This window comes from Xenopus laevis, chromosome 1S, assembly GCF_017654675.1.
Source record: "Xenopus laevis strain J_2021 chromosome 1S, Xenopus_laevis_v10.1, whole genome shotgun sequence".
Classification (NCBI taxonomy): domain Eukaryota; kingdom Metazoa; phylum Chordata; class Amphibia; order Anura; family Pipidae; genus Xenopus; species Xenopus laevis.
This window is the reverse complement of record NC_054372.1, coordinates 134436631-134457282: the sequence shown is the minus strand read 5'-3', so window position 1 is coordinate 134457282 and position 20652 is coordinate 134436631. Positions and strand designations below refer to the sequence as shown.

The 20652-nt window shown below is 37.7% G+C and overlaps 1 protein-coding gene across 1 annotated transcript in view; it reads right to left on the bottom strand.

Moving 5' to 3' along the window:
* The window catches only part of med13l.S (mediator complex subunit 13-like S homeolog), an 87318-nt gene that overhangs the window by 28641 nt on the left and 38025 nt on the right, over positions 1-20652 (bottom strand). The window contains exons 3-9 of the mRNA XM_018244008.2: positions 18399-18483; positions 14738-14821; positions 10318-10463; positions 9592-9780; positions 6753-6941; positions 1529-1694; positions 121-219 (exon numbers count right to left, since the gene is read on the bottom strand). Coding sequence (XP_018099497.1) covers positions 121-219; positions 1529-1694; positions 6753-6941; positions 9592-9780; positions 10318-10463; positions 14738-14821; positions 18399-18483 — 958 coding nt within the window. The remainder of the gene's footprint in view (positions 1-120; positions 220-1528; positions 1695-6752; positions 6942-9591; positions 9781-10317; positions 10464-14737; positions 14822-18398; positions 18484-20652) is intronic.

Sequence of the window (20652 nt, the reverse complement as noted above, 5' to 3'; positions counted from 1 at the left end):
CAACAAGGCATTAATTAAAGCATGTAAATTATAAACATTATCAATTTATATATTAATTTACACAGCTCAGCTGTATTGATGCTTGGTTTCACACTCACATACACAGCTCATTTTATTTACCTGGAACAGTTGCATGTAGCTCTATGACTGGGATCAACAAAATCCCACGGTGCTTTGCTGACTGAATTCTCCCCTTCTTGCTGGCTGGAAACCGTTAACCTTTGTAAGAAAGAACAAAAACTACAGTTCACTAAGGGGCAGATTTCTGAAAATATGAGATTAGAGCTCACCAAAGAAAAATTCATCCACTTTCTATTTAATCATATAGGATTTTTAGAATTCTATTTATCAAACATCAAAAACGATTCAGGATGTGGGAGATTTAGGTGGGGAAAAGTGAAACTGTTATTTTATCCCGCAAAATGGGAACATAAAATAATACAAATAATGAAAGACACTTAAAAAGTCATAGGTATTGCTGTACACAATAGAAAAGGTTCAGAATATTAGGACATATTCTTCAGTATTTCCAGAGACATACAAGCTTAACAGTTGTCTCTTCCAGAGCTATCTGTTTGGTAACAATCTCTTTAAGAAAAACTTGTTGCACCATTCTCAACTGTACAAAACAATGTTCTGCACATGTGCTGTGTTAATGTATATATATATATACACATATATATATATACACACATATATATATATATATATATATATAGATATATATATATATAGATATATATATATATAGATAGATATATATAGATATATATAGATATATATAGATATACACACACACATATACACACACACTTCTATATATTCTTGCTTCTAGTCACTGTTAGAATGGTAAGAATATTTTGTGTGCTTTCTTTCTGAGGTCTGTGTAAATAGCCAGGAAGTTAAAAACAAAGGCATTGGCATAACCATTGTAACAATTCTAGCATAAATAATAAATTATAACATATGTACCACATGCAGGCCAAGCAAAGTTCTGGGACTGCTCTTCAATTATCACTTAATTATAAACGAAGGCCAGCAATTAGATGCCAATTGGCAATCCAAGAATTAACTTGCACCCGATAACTGGCTCCTGATAAGAACTGATCCTAGTGTTGTGAGTATGAGATAGGGAGCCACTAGGGACTGATGTGAACACGCTATTCTAAGGGAGCTAGCACATGGGCAGATTCGGGGAGATTTAGTAGCCTGGTGACTAATTGCCTCTTCTGCGGGACGACAATCTCCCGAACGCCGAACTCCCTTGTCGCCCCGCAGAAGAAGCAATTAGTCGCCAGGCAACTAAATCTCCCCGAATCTGCTCGTGTGCTAGCTCCCTAAATCACTGTATAAATATGTCTGCTCGGTCTAAAAACAACTAGAAAAACATGTAGATTAAAAATGCTGCTCTTTGGATGGACTGTATAATTGCCTGTACCCCCCAGAATAAGATTTTTATACCAACAATTAACAGATGTAAAGCACATAACGTTCATATAAACAACTCATATTCCAGAGAAAAACTTACTTTGGCTGGCATTTGTCTACTATGCATTCTTTCCAAACTTTCTGTGCCATTTGACTTCTAAGTCTGTGGCAGCTCCTTTCCCCACACTTTGAACTTTGTTTTGTGTTGGAGACACTATCCTCTGTTGAATGGCCGTTGATACTTGAGTAATTTTCCTTCCCATCTCCTGCAAAACATGAAGGTCAGTAATTCTCACATACAGATATGGTATTGGATCATTTTTTTCAATTAATACATAACCAACTCTCATCAGTTTTGTTTCATTTATTTAACTAGGTTTTCTTCATGTACTTTAAAGAAAGTTTGAAAATCGGATGATGTTTTAGGTCATATTCATATATAGTGGTGTGAAAAACTATTTGCCCCCTTCCTGATTTCTTATTCTTTTGCATGTTTGTCACACTTAAATGTTTCTGCTCATCAAAAACCGTTAACTATTAGCCAAAGATAACATGATTGAACACAAAATGCAGTTTTTAAATGAAGGTTTACGTTATTAAGGGAGAAAAAAAACTCCAAATCTACATGGGCCTGTGTGAAAAAGTGATTGTCCCCCTTGTTAAAAAATAACTTAACTGTGGTTTATCACACCTGAGTTCAATTTCAAAGGTTATAAAGCCATTTCTAAAGCTTTGGGACTCCAGCGAAACACAGTGAGAGCCATTATCGACAAATGGCAAAAACATGGAACAGTGGTGAACCTTCCCAGGAGTGGCCGGCCGACCAAAATTACCCCAAGAGCGCAGAGACAACTCATCCGAGAGGCCACAAAAGACCCCAGGACAACATCTAAAGAACTGCAGGCCTCACTTGCCTCAATTAAGGTCAGTGTTCACGACTCCACCATAAGAAAGAGACTGGGCAAAAACGGCCTGCATGGCAGATTTCCAAGGCGCAAACCACTTTTAAGCAAAAAGAACATTAAGGCTCGTCTCAATTTTGCTAAAAAACATCTCAATGATTGCCAAGACTTTTGGGAAAATACCTTGTGGACCGACGAGACAAAAGTTGAACTTTTTGGAAGGTGCGCGTCCCGTTACATCTGGCGTAAAAGTAACACAGCATTTCAGAAAAAGAACATCATACCAACAGTAAAATATGGTGGTGGTAGTGTGATGGTCTGGGGTTGTTTTGCTGCTTCAGGACCTGGAAGACTTGCTGTGATAGATGGAACCATGAATTCTACTGTCTACCAAAAAATCCTGAAGGAGAATGTCCGGCCATCTGTTCGTCAACTCAAGCTGAAGCGATCTTGGGTGCTGCAGCAGGACAATGACCCAAAACACACCAGCAAATCCACCTCTGAATGGCTGAAGAAAAACAAAATGAAGACTTTGGAGTGGCCTAGTCAAAGTCCTGACCTGAATCCTATTGAGATGTTGTGGCATGACCTTAAAAAGGCGGTTCATGCTAGAAAACCCTCAAATAAAGCTGAATTACAAAAATTCTGCAAAGATGAGTGGGCCAAAATTCCTCCAGAGCGCTGTAAAAGACTCGTTGCAAGTTATCGCAAACGCTTGATTGCAGTTATTGCTGCTAAGGGTGGCCCAACCAGTTATTAGGTTCAGGGAGCAATTACTTTTTCACACAGGTTTGGATTTCTTTTCTCCCTAAATAATAAAAACCCTCATTTAAAAACTGCATTTTGTGTTTACTTGTGTTATCTTTGACTAATAGTTAAATGTGTTTGATGATCAGAAACATTTTGTGTGACAAACATGCAAAAGAATAAGAAATCAGGAAGGGGCAAATATTTTTTCACACCACTGTAAAAAATATTTAAAATGTTAAATATGGATAATTGTGGTGAACAACTCCAATCTTTATTTCCTTCCATTTTAAAGACCATAACAATATGGCATAGGGTGCAGAGTAAAAACTTCACACGCTGCTCAGCAGGTTGATCCATGGCTGTGAGTAGAATGTAAATGTTGGACAACACTTTTGCGGAGTGGGAGTGGCCAGGAAAAGGGGGTTGAAGGTGTATAACTCCTCTCACTTATACTAGTAAAATTTATATATATATATATATATATATATATATATATATATATATATATATATATTACTTCCCTTAAAACCATACTTTTCAGAGAATGGCTGTACTACTACAGCAAGCGCTGGGTGTCGTAGGATAATAGAATCAAAAGAGAAAAGAGCAGTGACGATATTGCAGCCATGATAATGCCAAAGATAAGGGAGCAAGTAATGGATGGCTAATTCATCAACAGCAGATGTTTGCATATTATAATATGAATTGCAGAACTACTAATGCATTTTTATCGGAATTATATTTAAACGTGTGTGTGTTTTTAAAAGAGCTTTTTGTGGCATTTAAAAATATTTCAATGGCATTGTTTTAGTACAGTTCATATTCGAAACTGAAACCAGTTAAATTCTACCTACTGTTCTACATGTGCTATAGTTCATATTATTATAATGTGCAAAATGAATGCAAAAGCAAACTAACGGAACAACTGTATCCCATGTGACCCCCCCCATGGGACACAGTTAGAGAGCTGTGACATTAGAGAGCTGCAAAGGAGGAAGTAGTGTTCTGGCTGTTATGTTACATATATTTTTAGCTAACTATATTATTTTTTATACACTAAACTGTCCCTTTAACATGGTCACTTATTCTTGCATTATCTCACGATCTCACGATGTGACTTTATATTTACTATTATTCAATGTGTTAATGAATTAAGAAACTACACATGACATGAAACTGATTTATACAAAGGAGGTGCCAAACTCCAGCATTCATATTGAAGCAATTTTCTGTTTTATTTATCAAAAAATAGAGTAGGTGATTCCTTTAATTGGTTAACATAGTACAGTATAAAACACTAGCTTTTGGGACTTCATATGTACACATTTTTAAATTTCTGTAAAATACCATGCCTAAATAAGCAGATATTTAAGTAGTCCTAAAATCTTTGGGTGTCAATCTACTAAATTACACAATATATGAAGAGGTATTTAAAAGTTTGCAGCACAGAAGCTAGATTTTTTTCCCTACACATTCAGTAGAGGAACAGGTTATTAGAGATTGTAACGTGCAAAGTTGCTACCTAGTGCTACTACGTCCCCAAAAAATGTTTGTTAAAAAGATGTTAATATTTTTAAAAAGGTAAACAATATACAAGACACTAATTATGTTTTATTTTTGTAAATAAATGTAAAGGAATGCTTATTAAATGTTTTCACAAGATGTAAATCAACATAATCAAAAGAGGGAGCACTAGTGGCACTTCATTCAATTACCTTTTCTGTTTTGAGCTTAACTGTATATACCATAAGCTTACATTATACAGTTTATAGGAAGCACTGAATGCACACCTTTGTCTTGCACACAGTTGGGAGTTTATTTTGTTAAAAGATTGTTTACCTTAAAATTAACTTTTAGCACCTATGTAGACAGCAGTGTATCTAGAAAATCGCTATTAGTCTTACATTTTTTGTTCTGCATCTTCCAAGCTTTAAAATTCAATTGCTATCTGGTTGTTAGGGCTTAATTACCCTAGCAACCAGGCAACACTGGAAGTCAGAATAGAAAATGAATAGAAGAGGGCATGAAAAGTGAGTTAAACATTTTGTTTTCCAGAAGCTGTGATCATGAAAATCACATAGCATATTCAGTTGAAGTGTTGGAATATAAGAATAGTAATACACAATTAATAATTAAAAATAAATAAATAAAGACCTTGCAAAATCACTCTCTCTTTCCCCTCCCCATACGCCAACATTAACAGATTCCATGATAATCTGCACTACCCACAGGTTAGAGTCTTGCGTGGGTCCATTTTTTGCAACCCGTAAACGCAACCTGCAATCCGCATTCTTACCCGCCTGGACCCGCTACCCAAACCCGACCCGCAAGTACCTTATCCGCAACCCGCTGACCATCAGGAATCAGGAAGTGCTGTCCTGCTGACCATCAAGAATCAGGAAGTGCGGTCATTGTAACTGGAAGTGACATCATCGGAAGTAGGCGTAATCAGAAAAAATTAGTAAAACTCGCTATTGAGAAGACCTGCGGCCGACCCGCAGAACCGCTGACCCGCGTCTATACCCGCACCCAGAACTTCTACCCACAACCCGCAGGGTACCGCAGGTTTTTGTGGGTAACCCGTGGGTACTGGACCCGCTGCAGGACTCTACCACGGGTTGCAAATGTCTTGCCCTTTCATAAACATTGGGATCACTGGATAGAAATCACATTAAATGCGATGATTTGGCTTAAGCAATTAAAAACACAGACATTTTCCCATGGTTAAGCTGGATCACCACATTTAATGTGTATTACATGCAGGGATCCAAATGTTAGTGATGCTAGGTATTTTTCAGATTTTGCACCCACAGTGACACAGACTTTGCATGGGTGGGTAACAAACGTTCTTGTTTGCCATTACCCTAAAGAGGATCTCCATATAAAAAATTGATTTTTAAATAATGAAAGAAAATGCTGTTCTAAGTAATGTGTACCCTTAAAGTTTATTGCAATGTAAAAATGTAAAGCAGTGTTTGTTTATTCCTTTTTCCTGGTTCTGACTTCTAATGTAAGAGAAGTCCGTTCTCTACCAGTTTTTTTTTTACAGTTACATTTACAAATACCTTTAAAACCACAGATAACATTAATACAGTTATTTACTAAAACTCAATATTTTCTCATTATTTTATAAAACTAATTTGACCAAACTTCCATCCACTATTTTACCTTATTTATCAATAAAATAACTTGAAAAAAATTGAGTGCGGGAAAGACTCAATAAAATCATGAACAAATTCAAACTGTATGAATTTTTCAGATTTGACCCCCGAAAACTCAGATATGTGTGTGCCAAGAATGATTCAGATTATTGTACGAAACCCATCGCAGATCATGATATCTTCCCGTTGTAAAAGAGACATCTGACATTGACTTCTACATGACCTCGACAAGTTTGAGATGGAGTATATTCGGATTCTGACTTTTAGCAGCCTTGGCATATGATACGGTAAATCTTATTAAATGTTAGTAGTTTTTTCAGAATAAATTTGTGTTTTCCCCTTTAAAACCCAGACGAGAAAAAAATGGGTTTTAGTAAATAACTCCCTTAATGTTTAATTGTACATTGGAAGATATTTACTTTAACTATATGAAAATAGTTTTATAAGGTTGAAAAATGTTTTCAACACGTGTCTAGCAGACACCTGTAAGAATATTAATCTTCTTGCTTACCAGGCGCAATTTGCTCTGGAGAGGTTGGTGGGGTGAGGGGCATCCGGCATGGGCTTGGATCTTTAGTAACAGCTGTGCTCTGTTGACCACTTGTGTTGCTGTGTCCGGCACCCCCCACACTGGAAGACAGGGGCAAGTCACTCTGGGCTATGAGGACGAAAGCTGATGGGTAAACCAGCCGAACACCAGCTGGAAAGACAAGAAAGAAGTAATCAGGAACACATATAAAGACAGAGATTTAGTGTCCACTCAGTCACTGCTACATGTAATACTACTCCTGCAAATTGGAGCCAACAATATACCCATCTACCATTGTGCATGAGTAGAGTAACTCAGCAATGCTTGAGTACAATAGAAAACAAACATGATGTCCTCAGTTTACTGTGAATAATACTTTCAAGCATCCAGTTACCCAGCTGAGAGCTAAAATACCTGTGTTGCGCAGAATGCACCGTGTTATAGCTAGGGATGCACCGAATCCAGGATTCGGTTCGGGATTCGGTTCGGGATTCTGCCTTTTTCAGCAGGATTCGGATTCAGCAGAATCCTTGTGTCAGGCCGAACCGAATCCGAATCCTAATTTGCATATGTAAATTAGGGGCAGGTAGGGAAATCATGTGACTTTTTGTCACAAATGAATTATTTTTTCCACTTTTTCCTTTCCTGACCCTAATTTGCATATGCAAATTAGGGTTCGGATTCAGTTCTGTATTCGGCCGAATCTTTCACGAAGGATTCGGTGATTCGGCCGAATCCCAAATAGTGGATTCGGTGCATCCCTACTTACAACAATTCACCACTAGAGAAAAAGAAGCAGAAAAGAATAGAATCTAATAGTAACTGCTAGCAGCAGAATATTCTTATATCACTTTTATAATGTATTGGCACCCACCGCTCAGAATCCTTTCATATATAATATAAAGATTTGCTCGGATCACTAAATCTTACAAAAGTGTTTGCCCCGCTCTTATCTGTACTTATTTCTGGACAAGTTAGGTCTGACAAAAATGCTGCAGAATGAAGGGGGGAATTAAATCCAGAAGGTCTGATAAGTGATAACTTCTTGTGTACAGGAAGTACAGGCCTCATTGGGAAGGGTATGAATAGGACAAAGTGTGAATTTCATAAAGGGATATGCCTCCCATGACTCCTGTTAAAATGAGCTGGAAATGTATTCCAATGAGTGCTTCCACTAGCATCTGTTTAAAGAGAATGGGTGTTTTTCAGTAGGGATGCACCAAATCCAGGATTTGGTTTGGGATCCAACCAGGATTCGGCCTCTTTCAAAAGGATTCAGATTCGGCCGAATCCTTCTGCCCAGCCAAACTGAATCCGTATTTGCATATGCAAATTAGGGGCGGGAGGGAAATCATGTGACTTTTTACAAAACAAGGAAGTAAAAAATGGTTTCCCCCTTCCCAACACTAATTAGCATATTCAAATTAGGGTTCTGATTAGGTTCGGTATTGGGCCGGATCTTTCGCAAAGGATTCAGGGGTTCGGCCGAATCCAAAATAGTGGATTTGGTACATCCCTACTTTTCAGAAAGCTGAAATGTGTGACATTATCTATATTAGTATTATGCTACACTTTTATCATTTCAATAATTAATAAATTAACAATTATAAAATAACTACTGAAATTCAATTATTAGGTATAAAAAGCTTGGTAAGAGTTGTGCCAAGGAAACCCCTTTGACCAATCCCTGCAGACTTTTAACCATATTTAAAATTATCAATGAATTTTCAAGAAAAAATCTGGTGTGGGAAAAGATAAATAAAATCATTAAAAAATCCAAATCATATGATTTTTTCGGATTTTATGCCCGAAAACTCAGGCTTTTTAGGATTATCGCCCAAAAACAAAGAAATCTTTGGATTATTGTATGAAACCCAGCACAGGTCAGGATGTCTTCCAATAGTAAATGAGAAACAAGCAGGTCTGAGATGGAGTACTTTTTTATTCAGACTGTTAAAGGTGGTTCACTTTTAAGATTATTTTTAGTATGTTATAGATTGGCTAATTCTAATTCCAATTTTTCAATGGGTCTTCATTATTTATTCTTTATAGTTTTTTTAATAATTTGCCTTTTTTTCTGACTTTTTCCAGCTTTCAAATGGGGGATTACTGACCCCATCTAAAAAGCAAATGATCTGAAAAGCTACACACCTATTGTTATTGGTACTTTTTATTACTCATCTTTCTATTCAGGCCTCTCCTATTCATATTCCTGTCTCTTATTCAAAGCAATGCATGGTTGCTAGGGGAATCTGGACACTAGCAACCAGATGGCAGAAACTGCAAACTGGAGAGCTGTTGAATAAAAAGCTAAATAACTCAAAAACCACAAATAATAAAAAATTAAAACCATTACAAATTGTCTGAATATACATCTCTACATCATACTAAAAGCTACTCAAAGGTGAGCCACCCCTTTAACACTATCAGGGTTTAATAAATCACAAAAAATTTGGAGGTTTTTCTACAAAAAATTGATGTTTTCCCCTTTAAAAGTCCAACCAGAAAAATCAGACTTTAGTAAATAACCCCCTATGTGTCCAAAAGTATCCAGACAAAATGCCTGTCCAACATCTAATTTCGGAACCAGGTCCAGTGTTGTTAATTTTACAGGTATTCAAAGAAATGTCAATATCGTCATTGTTATATTAGGCTCTATTTTTACAGGTACTAGGGGCCACAGCCTAAATAATGAAAAACATTTCCCACGATGAATTCAATGTTTACTGATCCATATATTCTTTTAACACTCTTTTTCTCTCTCTCAAATACAGATCTGGAAAACCACTGCAATATTAGAGGTCAATAACAAGCTGCATACCAACAATAACTTCAACGGCTGCAGGGAAATCATCATTGTATTGCATTTCTTCTTGCTGATCTTGCCTCACACGCAGCACAGTAGGGTAAAAGGGGCGCCATTCCTCCAGCAACTTTCGGGTGGTAGGGTCAGAGGTCTTGTAACCATGGCCTGTTAGAGTGCCACTCAGTCCATATGGACTTAAGATCACTAAAGATAAAGAATAAAGCATAAATTATTGCTAAGAAAAGCAAGCATTCTACCATGTGGTTGGTCACTGAAGGGCATTTGGTAATCGTCCTAGTCAATGCTATTATAAATCCCCAGTTTTTCTCACCTCAGGGTTTCCAGATGAACTGAACTATACTCCCTATCAGTCACCATGAAAGCACCCTGACCAGAGCCCATATATATTTATGCATGACTTACAGAGAATAAATTAAACACAAAACAAAGAATACTCTATTTATCTCCCCAACTTGAGAAGTTATGTTTTTTGTCTTGCCTTAAATAGGTTTCTACAAGCTGATTCCAAAGTACTACAGTTCACTTCAGTAAAAGTTATGGCAACGAAACATAGCAGTAGAGTTTGCAAAATTTTAAGTAGGCCGGTTAGTCACGGTAAGTATCTAAAATACAACTAATACAGTTCTGTAATCTATAAAACTTGCAAAAATGCTCCAAATACCAAAATCCAAAAGGCCTATGTAACAAAATACTTAAAAACTTTGGTTTATTTGTTCTTACCTTGGCACGGAGCATGAGAAGTCTGTGCTAGATGGAGATGCTGCTGGTTGATAAGATACACTGGCTGGTGCTGAGCTATCTCTACACTTGTGCAAACGTTGCTCTCACCATGTAGAAAAAAGGTAAAGGAGCAGGATAGATTTTCACTGTAAATAAAGAGGAAAAATACAATATGTACCAGCTGAGGTAAATTCCCATCAAACCTTGATTTTGACATTTTCTATTAAACATACATATCTTCTCTTGCTTTTTTTGTGGAAGAGAAGTGATAGGAGAAAGGTATATGGTTCTGCCTGGAGCTAAATCAGCTGCACCCTTTTGTACCTTTCAACAGAGGGGGGGGGGAGAAAGTGCAATCACACAAATTGCAAAAAAAGTGAAACGTTATAAATCTTAAATGAAAAATCACATCGCTTCAAAACTCAAAAAGTAATCTGCCCCATAGTGTCAAGAACTTATTTTATACACCTGTAAAAACGATAAGGTGTGTGCTAGTATTATGCAAATCTAACCCAAAACCTGTGGGACCCATGAGTCAGATGGGTTCTGGCCAACTTTTCCTTTCATCCAACCTCCTTGCGACATAACAATGCCCAGGGTCTGCTCCACCTGCCCCTTGGTGACATCAGAGATGGGCAGGTCAAGCATGGTTCAATAAATACAGCTGACTTGCCGGGGCGAGTTGGGAGTGGGCAGCTTAAAGTTGGGTGTGGGCCACCAAAAATTGGACCTGCACATCACTAGTATGGGCCTTTAAAGTAATTGTTCAGTATAAAAATCAAAACTGTGTAAATATATAGGCTGTGCAAAATAAAAAATGTTTCTAATATAGTTAGTTACCAAAAATATAAACAAAAAAAGGCTGGAGTGACTGGATGTCTAACAGAACAGAACAGAAGCTGCTTTGCAGCTCTCTTGGTTTCCACTGATTGGTTACCAGGCAGTAACCATCATTGATTGGAGAGGGGGGCACATGGGTCATATCTGTTGCTTTTGAATCTGAGCTGAATGCTGAGGATCAATTGCAAACTCACTGAACAGTTATGTCCCATGTTGCCCCCCTTCAAGTCGCTGACTACCTCAGACTATCTATTTACCCAGTTTTTATTTTAACATTCAACTGTTCCTTTAAAGTTGCCTTTCATACTACTATAATGAAGATTCATACTTGTTGCAAAGTAACCAGCTTCCTTGTGACGCAACCTTGGAAAGTGGAAGCAACGTGTGGTATTTCCCAAAGGTTATTCAATTACTGCCAGAGAGTAGTGGCATCTTGTTGCCTGTGGTAGTGCAGGTTTGCCACAGGCAATACAACATCCCATGAGTCAATGCCATTAGAGACAACCACTGCAGATTAAACAAAATCAGGTACCGACAGCAACATTACCAAACTGTACCTATATTTTTCCACTGCTCTGCTAGAAAGTGGGAAAGGGATAATATGTCACAGTGTGTTACAATAATTCTAAAGCTGAAGCAAATAGAATATGCTTTTTTATCCAACTTCTTAGAAATCCAGACAGTTACTAACTTGCCATTTGAGGATTTGTGAAGTTATAACCCAAATGAATTGAGTGAGTAGATAGGTGTTCTAGCAATTATGTTTTCTCACGGATAGGAGGGATAGAAAAAAAAAACCCTTCATTCGCTGCACAGATAGGAGGAGAGGGTTCAGTCCTAGTGACATCATGCCAGCAAATTGTCATCTTAAAGCAGGTTGCCATGGCAACTGATAAGGTCTCCTTGTCAGCCTGTGCATAATTCCAAGGATGTGGAAGAAGAAAGCAAAAACAGTCTAGAAAATGAGAATATTGTCCTTTTCCTGACCAATCACATGTGTACAAGAAAAATGAGGCACTACCCAGTTATCTAGGATGTTGAAAGTGATGAGGTCACAAAAGCTGCACTAAACTACAAAACAATATCTTGAAGAATTTACGCAGACTGGGCTTAGAGCCACCAGTCCAGGGAAAGCAATGCAATTGCTTGCACACAACACAAAACAGATAAATGCATAGATTAAAAGGGTACTGCATATATATATATATATATATATATATATATATATATATATATATATATATATATATATATATATATATATATATATATATATATATATATATATATATATATATAATTAAAATTACACTGTAAAGAGGTTAGATCACTTTTAAGCTAACGCCAGACTGGGATGAAATTCGGCCTGCTAAAATACACGGGATGAAAATCATGCTACTAGCCTTAGCCTCCTATTGTGCTGGCACCAGGAACAACCCAAACTTGTAAAAATTGCAACGGCCAAAGCAGTCAAATTGAAACCTTGCAAAACCTTGGCCCAACTGCTTCTGTCTCAAGGAAGGCAATTTATATGGAAGCTACAGAATATAAAGGAGGTGTAACCTTTGTGAACAAACTCTTGCATGTGCACCTGAAAAGCCATTCCTCTGTCTATAGAAGAGAAAGGCTCGACAAATAAAGCCTAGAAAAAGTACAAATGGTAAGTTTGTTGCCTGCACAAAATGAAACGCAAGGATACTTACAAGTCAACATTAATACAGCATTTGATTTTCCATTATTCACTTAAAACCCAATATCTGAATGGTGTTTGTTTTTAGCTTTTTCTAAACACATTATAAAACACATTGGTGGTCATTCTAAAGTTAGCCAGCACACATTTATTCACAAAAGGGTTGTATTGCCCATGTTTTTTCCTCAACGCTAAAATATTGCACTGCTTTCTGTTTTTTTGGAATTCACATTGCAAATGGCTGGCAAATGAAAGGGGTGTTTGCGAAAATAGCGTTGACCATAATTTACATTCGCAATTTGCGAAACTACTTTGCGAATATTTTCTTCGCCACAAGTCGTGGCAAAACTCAAACGCAGAGCGTACACATAAATATTACCAATTTGCAATAATGCCTTATTTAAAAAGCTCTTATGGGCATTTGCAGTGCGAGATAAATATTCGCAACTCTGTTTGCACTTTAAAGGATAAGTAAACCTTATAAATTAGTGAGTACAAAATTGAGGAGTGTGCTATTCTAAGCACTTTTGCAATGTACATTTATTATTTATTTATTTTTATTTCCAAGATTTTAAGGCAGGGGTTCCCAAAAGGTAGATCGGGATATACCAGTAGACCTTTAGCTGGTGATCAGTAGATCTCAAGACACTGTCAACAGTTTGTTTAAATCGCCCTCCTGTCTCATGCTTTTCATTCAGATATTTAAGTAAAGCTTACGTAAAAAATAGTTTTTTGTTAGCAATATACATTTTCTAAGAAATCAGTATTTAAGTAATATTTCCATGGAACAGAATGCTGACTATGCTTTTATGGATGTAGATCATAATTAGACAGCATCACTAAAAGTAGACCTCGCATTAGTAAAGTATGGGCACTCCTGTTTTAAGGGATACATGAACTGTTAATATGAATGAATTTTGTTACAGCACCGCAACCACCGCACCAAGTAGTCAAGGAAGTTGTCAGGAGAAAGAAAGAGGCTTCTCTGGTGTTCTTCTGGTTTGGAAAAAACTTTCTCTAAGGTTTCCTAAGCAGAAGAACTTCTTTCTTTCTCCTGACAACTTCCTTGACTACTTGGTGGTCAGACTGGTGGGACAACAGGTGTTGATGCTGTAACAAATTCATTCATATTAACAGTACATGCCTTAATATCCCTTAATATCTTGGAATTTAAAATATATACCGTAAATAATGAGTGCTTAGAATAGTATCCTCATTCATTTTACATTCACTTATTTCTAAGGTTTACTTATCCTTTAAATAAACCACTCTTATCCAGCTTTATAAATATAACCATGTGCAGGGCAAATATGTTCACTGTGCAAACCATTCTGCCCTATGTCAAAGGTTATAAAACAAATATGTATGTATAAAAGCAGTTTCGAAAAAGTGCCTTCAGCTGCAGAAATCCTGACCGATATCTTTGTACCAAAGAAATTGTTTGCTTTCATACTGTTTATTAACACTTGTGTATTCGTCCTTTTAACATATTAGTGGGGGATTAACAACATTCACATTTCATTAACTAGTTGCAGGTGGCCTACGGCAATGTCACACAGCATGTTTTCTCCACCAGTGGATAAACGACAGCAGAGGAAACACAATCTGCTCTGGAGCACACCCTGTTTAATAAGCACTGACAGACATGGCTTCCACCACTGAAAATGGAAGCTGGCCTGGGTATATCTGATAGTTTGAATTTCACATCTCATACCTTCCTCCCACATCCATTGGAATCCATTCATTTGGCTGATGAGCAGATCAGTGCCATTTGGCCATTAAAGTGTGTGCTAAATGGTACAAATCGGAATGTATGTAGCCACCAAAAGAGGACAAGAAAGAAAACATTAACCATCCATACAAGCAAGCTGATTCAAAGTGTATTCTTACCTCTTGGATAGAGATTTTTCCTCCTTTTCACACGGCTTCACAAACCACTTCCCAATTCTCACAAAATCTTTATCCAACAAGCACCTGTAAAGTATAGGATATAAGTGACCACATCATATTAATAACATTTGTTTCCTTGATCAGTCTTCTGTGATTTACAAGATTTCAGTCACTTAATGCCGTATAGAAGAGCATTTCTTAAACAGTAAGGGTTGCCTGACTTGACAGACATGCCTAATAATTTGAATAGGCTTCCTTCCTTCTGAATGCATCCCAAATAGGTAAACAGCAATCAGTTGATCTTGACTTTGTGACCAGCTGACTAAGTCCAGAATTATCCACAAACAGCTCCATCATATTACACTTTTGGGTACTTAACATTGGATAAGGCAACAGGGGTCAGTTTATTGGTTAAAAGCTTTTTTTTGTCATGTGTACAAGTTTATCGGGATTATTTTCCTTTTCCTATATAAAAAGCCCTTATGACAATGACACACAATGAGATTTTGCTGTCTGTCAACTATCATTTGGACTGTGCATTTCAAAGTGCATTTTCCCACAATTACACTGGATGTAAATAAGTGTTCTATGTGCAGTGATCCCCATGGTAAAGATACATTCAGGAGATTTGTAACCTGCGAGTAGTGCAGATTTACAGCAGGCGACAAATCTGGTCTGCCATTACCCCTATAGTTCTCCTACAGTTCAGTGTAACTGGCATGAAAAGCATGATTGTTTTGTTTTTGATTTGGTTTAATAGGACATTGAAGCTGTGGTCTCACAAAGTGTAATATGATGGAGCTGTTTGTGGATAATTCTGGACTTAGTCGACTGGTCACAAAATCAAGATCAACTGATTGCTGTTTACCTATTTGGCATGCACATTCTGGAAATCAGCTTTTACTGGAGAAAGTGAAACTTCACTAAAAGCCAGCACCTTGCTCAAGCTCAGTGACAAGCAGCAGTAGTTCAGTAGGGGCGAGGCATGCGTTGTGCTTAATTAAGTGAGAGGAGTCTCACAAAGGTATTTAAGTTTAGAGGTTGAACTTTTTTAATCTGCAGAAATCAACAGAATACAAAATGTGGTTACAATACTGAACCAAATAGGAACCCTAATTTGCATAATAACAGAAAAAATTATCAAAATTGCAACCATTAACAACTAAAATATTTTCCTATGACTTGTTCAGCACTTTTAAGAGTTTGTATTCAGTTTGGCTTACTTCCTAGCAAAACCACTTATTTCAAAAGTGTTGTGATTCAACTGAAACATGAACTACATACTGGATGGAGTATATGAATATATTGTATGTGTGCTCCAGAATAATTTGTCAGCACTACACAAATAATATACATACTAAAAGGGGATTCACTTCCACTCACCGTTAAATCCTTTACTTGTAGTCCCACTAGGGGTGCGCATGGTACACAAGATTCAATCTCCAGGTCCTACAGTATCACTCCAGATAGCAAAATCTCATGGGTATTGGGGAGAATATGTACAGTATACTAGCTTGAAGTCCCAGCTGGTCGGCATTGTGTCTGTCGCTAGAGCCTGGGAATCTTGATATCTGAAGCAGTACTGTGGGATTTGGTGATTGAATCTTGTGTACCATGTGCTGCCTAGGCACGTAGTGAGAAATCATAATAATGGCTACAATAGTGTTGCAGTGATTTCACCAGAGGCTCTTCACGGGAATGCTTCAAGAAATATTTTCAAGGCTAACTAGTTTGTCTCCCTAAGAAAGGGCACTAGAAAAGATTTAGCAACAGTATCTGCTCACCAGAAAAGACCATGCCTCAATAGTCTACCCTCATAATTTAAGTCTTCCATCACTCTAACCAGTTCAGTCTCTGCACTCTCTCCAGCTCATTTATCTCCCTCTTAAGGACTGTTGAAAAGCAAAGGACCAAGTACAGAGCCTTGCTGTACTCCAGTAACAACACTTTGTAATCTATCCTTCAGCTGATTCTCTCAGTACAAATACTATGTTCCAGGCCAATATTCCTAAATGTAATCATTAACCTTCTCTGTGGTACTGTATCAAAAGCTTTAGCAAAGGCCAAGTAGATTACATCCACTGCCATTGCAGAGTCAAGGTTCCTGCTCACCTCCTCATAAAAGGCCATTACATTTGTTTGGCAAGATAAAGCCATGCTGGCACATCATAGTATTATGGTTTGCAATGAAGTAGAGTACCTTATATCTTAATACCCCTTTGAAAAGCTTTCCTATCACTGATGTCAGACTAACTGCCTTTAGTTTTTAGGCTGAGAATGGGATCCCTTTTTGAATAGCGGCACCACATTACCTATTCACCAGTCTTTCCACACCAAACCTCAATGAATCCTAAAAAGTTAAGTAAAGATGTTAAGCAATCATAGAGCTTAGCTCATTTTGTACCCTGGGATGAATACCATCCAGCCACGGACCCTTGTTTATGTTTACATGTTCTAGTCTCTTTTGAATTTCCCCTTGAATGAACCATGCATAATTTGGTGAACTGTATAAATAGAATTGGGACTATAAAGCTGTAGACAGAAAAAAAACAACAGTTCAGAAATTTGTCTTTATTCCTGTTCTCATCAATCAACTCATGTCCCTCTAACAAGGGTCCTACCCCTTGCTGCTTCATTTTTTTTTTTTTTACAATTTACATATTCATATTTTAAAAATAATTGTGGGTTCATTTCCTCCTTGTCTTTAGGGCACAAGGAAAGCCTAATTGTTTGTGGGTTCATAAATCTTAAATTGAAGGATTAAATTGAATCACTACAGGTGATGGCACACTGGTTGTACATCCAACTGTTCTCCTCCTGCATTGTAAAAGCACGCCAAAGTGAATTAGAGCAGATAGGAATGGATCCACTTCTCTCTGTCTGCCTACATAACATACGCATTGGGGGGGGGAGAAGCAGGCCATGTGCTCAGTGTGCCCTTATCATAAGTCTTGAGAATCAGTCAATCTGCAGACCTCTGCTTGTTGGTGTGTCTACATTCACAGGCACTGCGTAAGCCTAAGTGCAGACACACAGAGCAGAGTTTAGCACAAAAATGCACACATGTATTTCTGTGGCAAAAACCATGCAGTTTGTCTGACCCCGACCAACGGATTGCTCTGTGATGCTGACACACACACACACACACACACACAAACAGAGGCTTTCTGATCAGCTGATTCCCAGGATGCATTACTTCACAGGCTGAGAATATGCCCCATGTGGCACTACACAAAGTTTTTTTCCTAGTGTCATTGCTCCTTTTTAGAAACTTTGCACTAGTCAAGTTTATACAGCATGACCACACCACCATCGTTCATACTTTTCCCCACTTGTGCATGTACATTAACAGATTTTATTATACATTTATGCTCAGGATTGGGTAAAACAATGTTAGAAAACACAAGTGGATGTGAAATATTATATATAAACTGCAGGTTAGCACTTGATTGTCTTGAACTGCAGGTTAGCACTTGATTGTCTTGTATGCCCAACACATTGGGCATGTTGGGATTCATTTTATAATGTAAGCTGTTTTTGGGCAGGGCCCTATTCAAAACATTGTATTGGTTATTGGTTGCTATGTATGCAATTCTGTTCATTAAACCCAGCACAGCACTGCGGGATGTCAGCCCATTTAAATAATAATAAGGGTTCTTACCGTTCCAAAAGGTTGTGGATGGCCTTGAAGAGCAGAGTTCGACACTCGTAAGACAGACCATTCTCCCACAATCCCTCCTCATCCACTGCAAAAAGCAAGAGAGAAAATGAAGACACAGAAATATCATCAATATCATATAACGATACACAATACAAGGACAAGTCTGGGAAACCAAGAGGCGATGGAAAGTAGGCAGTAGAGAAACCATTACCCGCATCCAACCATAACCTCAGTGTTTTCATCGATACCTGTCCCAGACTCACATCGCTGTTATTAGAGGTACAATTGCGAGTGTACAAATATAAGATAGCTGTGGGTGTAAATGCTGGAATGACTGCAGCGTGTTGACATCACATGCCCAACTGTTCAGCCCTAAAATGTCTACAGACTTATACATTGGCCAAAGGCACACTGGGCCTACCTACGCTTCTCTTCACTCTATACATAGTTACATAGTTAAATGGGGTTGAAAAAAGACCAAAGTTATCAAGTTCAACCCCTCCAAATGAAACCCAGCATCCATACATACACACACTGACCCCTCCATACACATAAATTATATTCATACACTAACTATAGATTAGTATCAAAATAGCCTTGGATATTATGATTGTCCAAGAAATCATCCAAGCCACTGTTAAAGGCATTAACAGAATCAGCCATCACAACAACATCCAGCAGTGCATTCCATAACCTCACTGACCTCACTGTGAGAAACCACCTACATTGCTTCAAATTAAAGTTATTTTACTCTAGTCTGAAGGGGTGGCCTCTGGTGTGGTGACACTCTTATGGTAAAAAAAAATGGGTAAAAAGGTCCCCTGCTATTTGTCTATAAAGTCCTCTAATGCACTTGTAAAGTGTAATCATGTCCCCTCACAAGCATCCTTTCTCCAAAGAAAACAACCCCAACTATGATAGTCTACCCTCATAATTAGTTGCACGACTCAGCACTTGTCAACTTTATATCCCTCTTTAGGACTGGAGCCCAAAATTGCACTACATACTCCAAGTGAGGCCTTACCAGGGACAAATAAAGAGAGAAAATTATGTTTTCATGCAAGACAGAACCTTATTTGCTTTATTGACCACAGGATGACACTCGTTATCTACAAAAACCTCTAGATTCTTCTCAGTTAAGGAAACCCCAACACACTGGCATTTAGTGTATAACTTGCATTTATATTATTGTTGCCAAAGTGCATAACTTTGCATTTATCAACATTGAACCTCATTTTCCAGTTTGCGTCCCAGTTTGATATATCTCTATAGCTGTGCTTTCCCAGTATTGCTCAACCATAACATCAGTGCCGTCATCAGTGACAAACACTCACAACAGATCTCTATAGCAGTGCTTCCACAGAACTCAGTTAAAGCCTACTGTATGTTGTTGTTTCAGACTTTAGACATTAGGGCAATAAAAGTTAATCTTCTAACCCATGGAATAGAGTAAAAAAAGAGGACTTTAAATATATAAGTATATAAGTATTCCTGCATTTGAGCAAATAGTTGGTAGAACCACCTTTGGCCGGGTATTCTTCTAGGCACATCTTCTCCATGTGTTAGTTGGATTAGACCTGTGCCCCATAATTGTTTCTCAACAGGATTGAAATTGTCCTGTTGCAGAACATTCAGTGTTTTGTTCTCGTTACACTGCAATGTTACTGTGGCCTTTGGCCTCAGTGTCCTGTCACATTTGCATCAAGGTCCCGCTGAAAGATGAACTTTCTCCCTAGACGAAAACCTAACAGCATGATGTTACTGCCACCTTACAGCAATATAGGTCAACCACAGCGGTGGCACAAAAGCAAATCATTGCTCCAAAAGGATTATGTGCATGTCGGAATAAGGAAAATGGAAAAAAATTACTGGGATGACGAGTAAGTATAGTATTCTCCAGAATGCTTGAGACCCTTTCCTGTAATTTTCAGTATAATGCCTTAAAGCTGATTTTAATTGTTTTGTCATTAATATGGATTAATGCTAGCTAGTTATCCATGATGCACTTAAATTCATATAGGCCTGTGTGGAAAATATCAATGATGTATTCTGGAGTTTTCTGGCTAATAGATCTCAAACCTGCACAAAAGATCAAGCATGCAAATACAGCAATATTGCACAAGCCCACATTAATTTTGGATTATGTTTATGAATTCTTTTGATGGCACAACTAAGCAAGGTCCACAACCCTAGTTCTATTACATCAACCACAAATTGCTCTAAATTACACTCCACATTGGAACTCTGAGGGTTA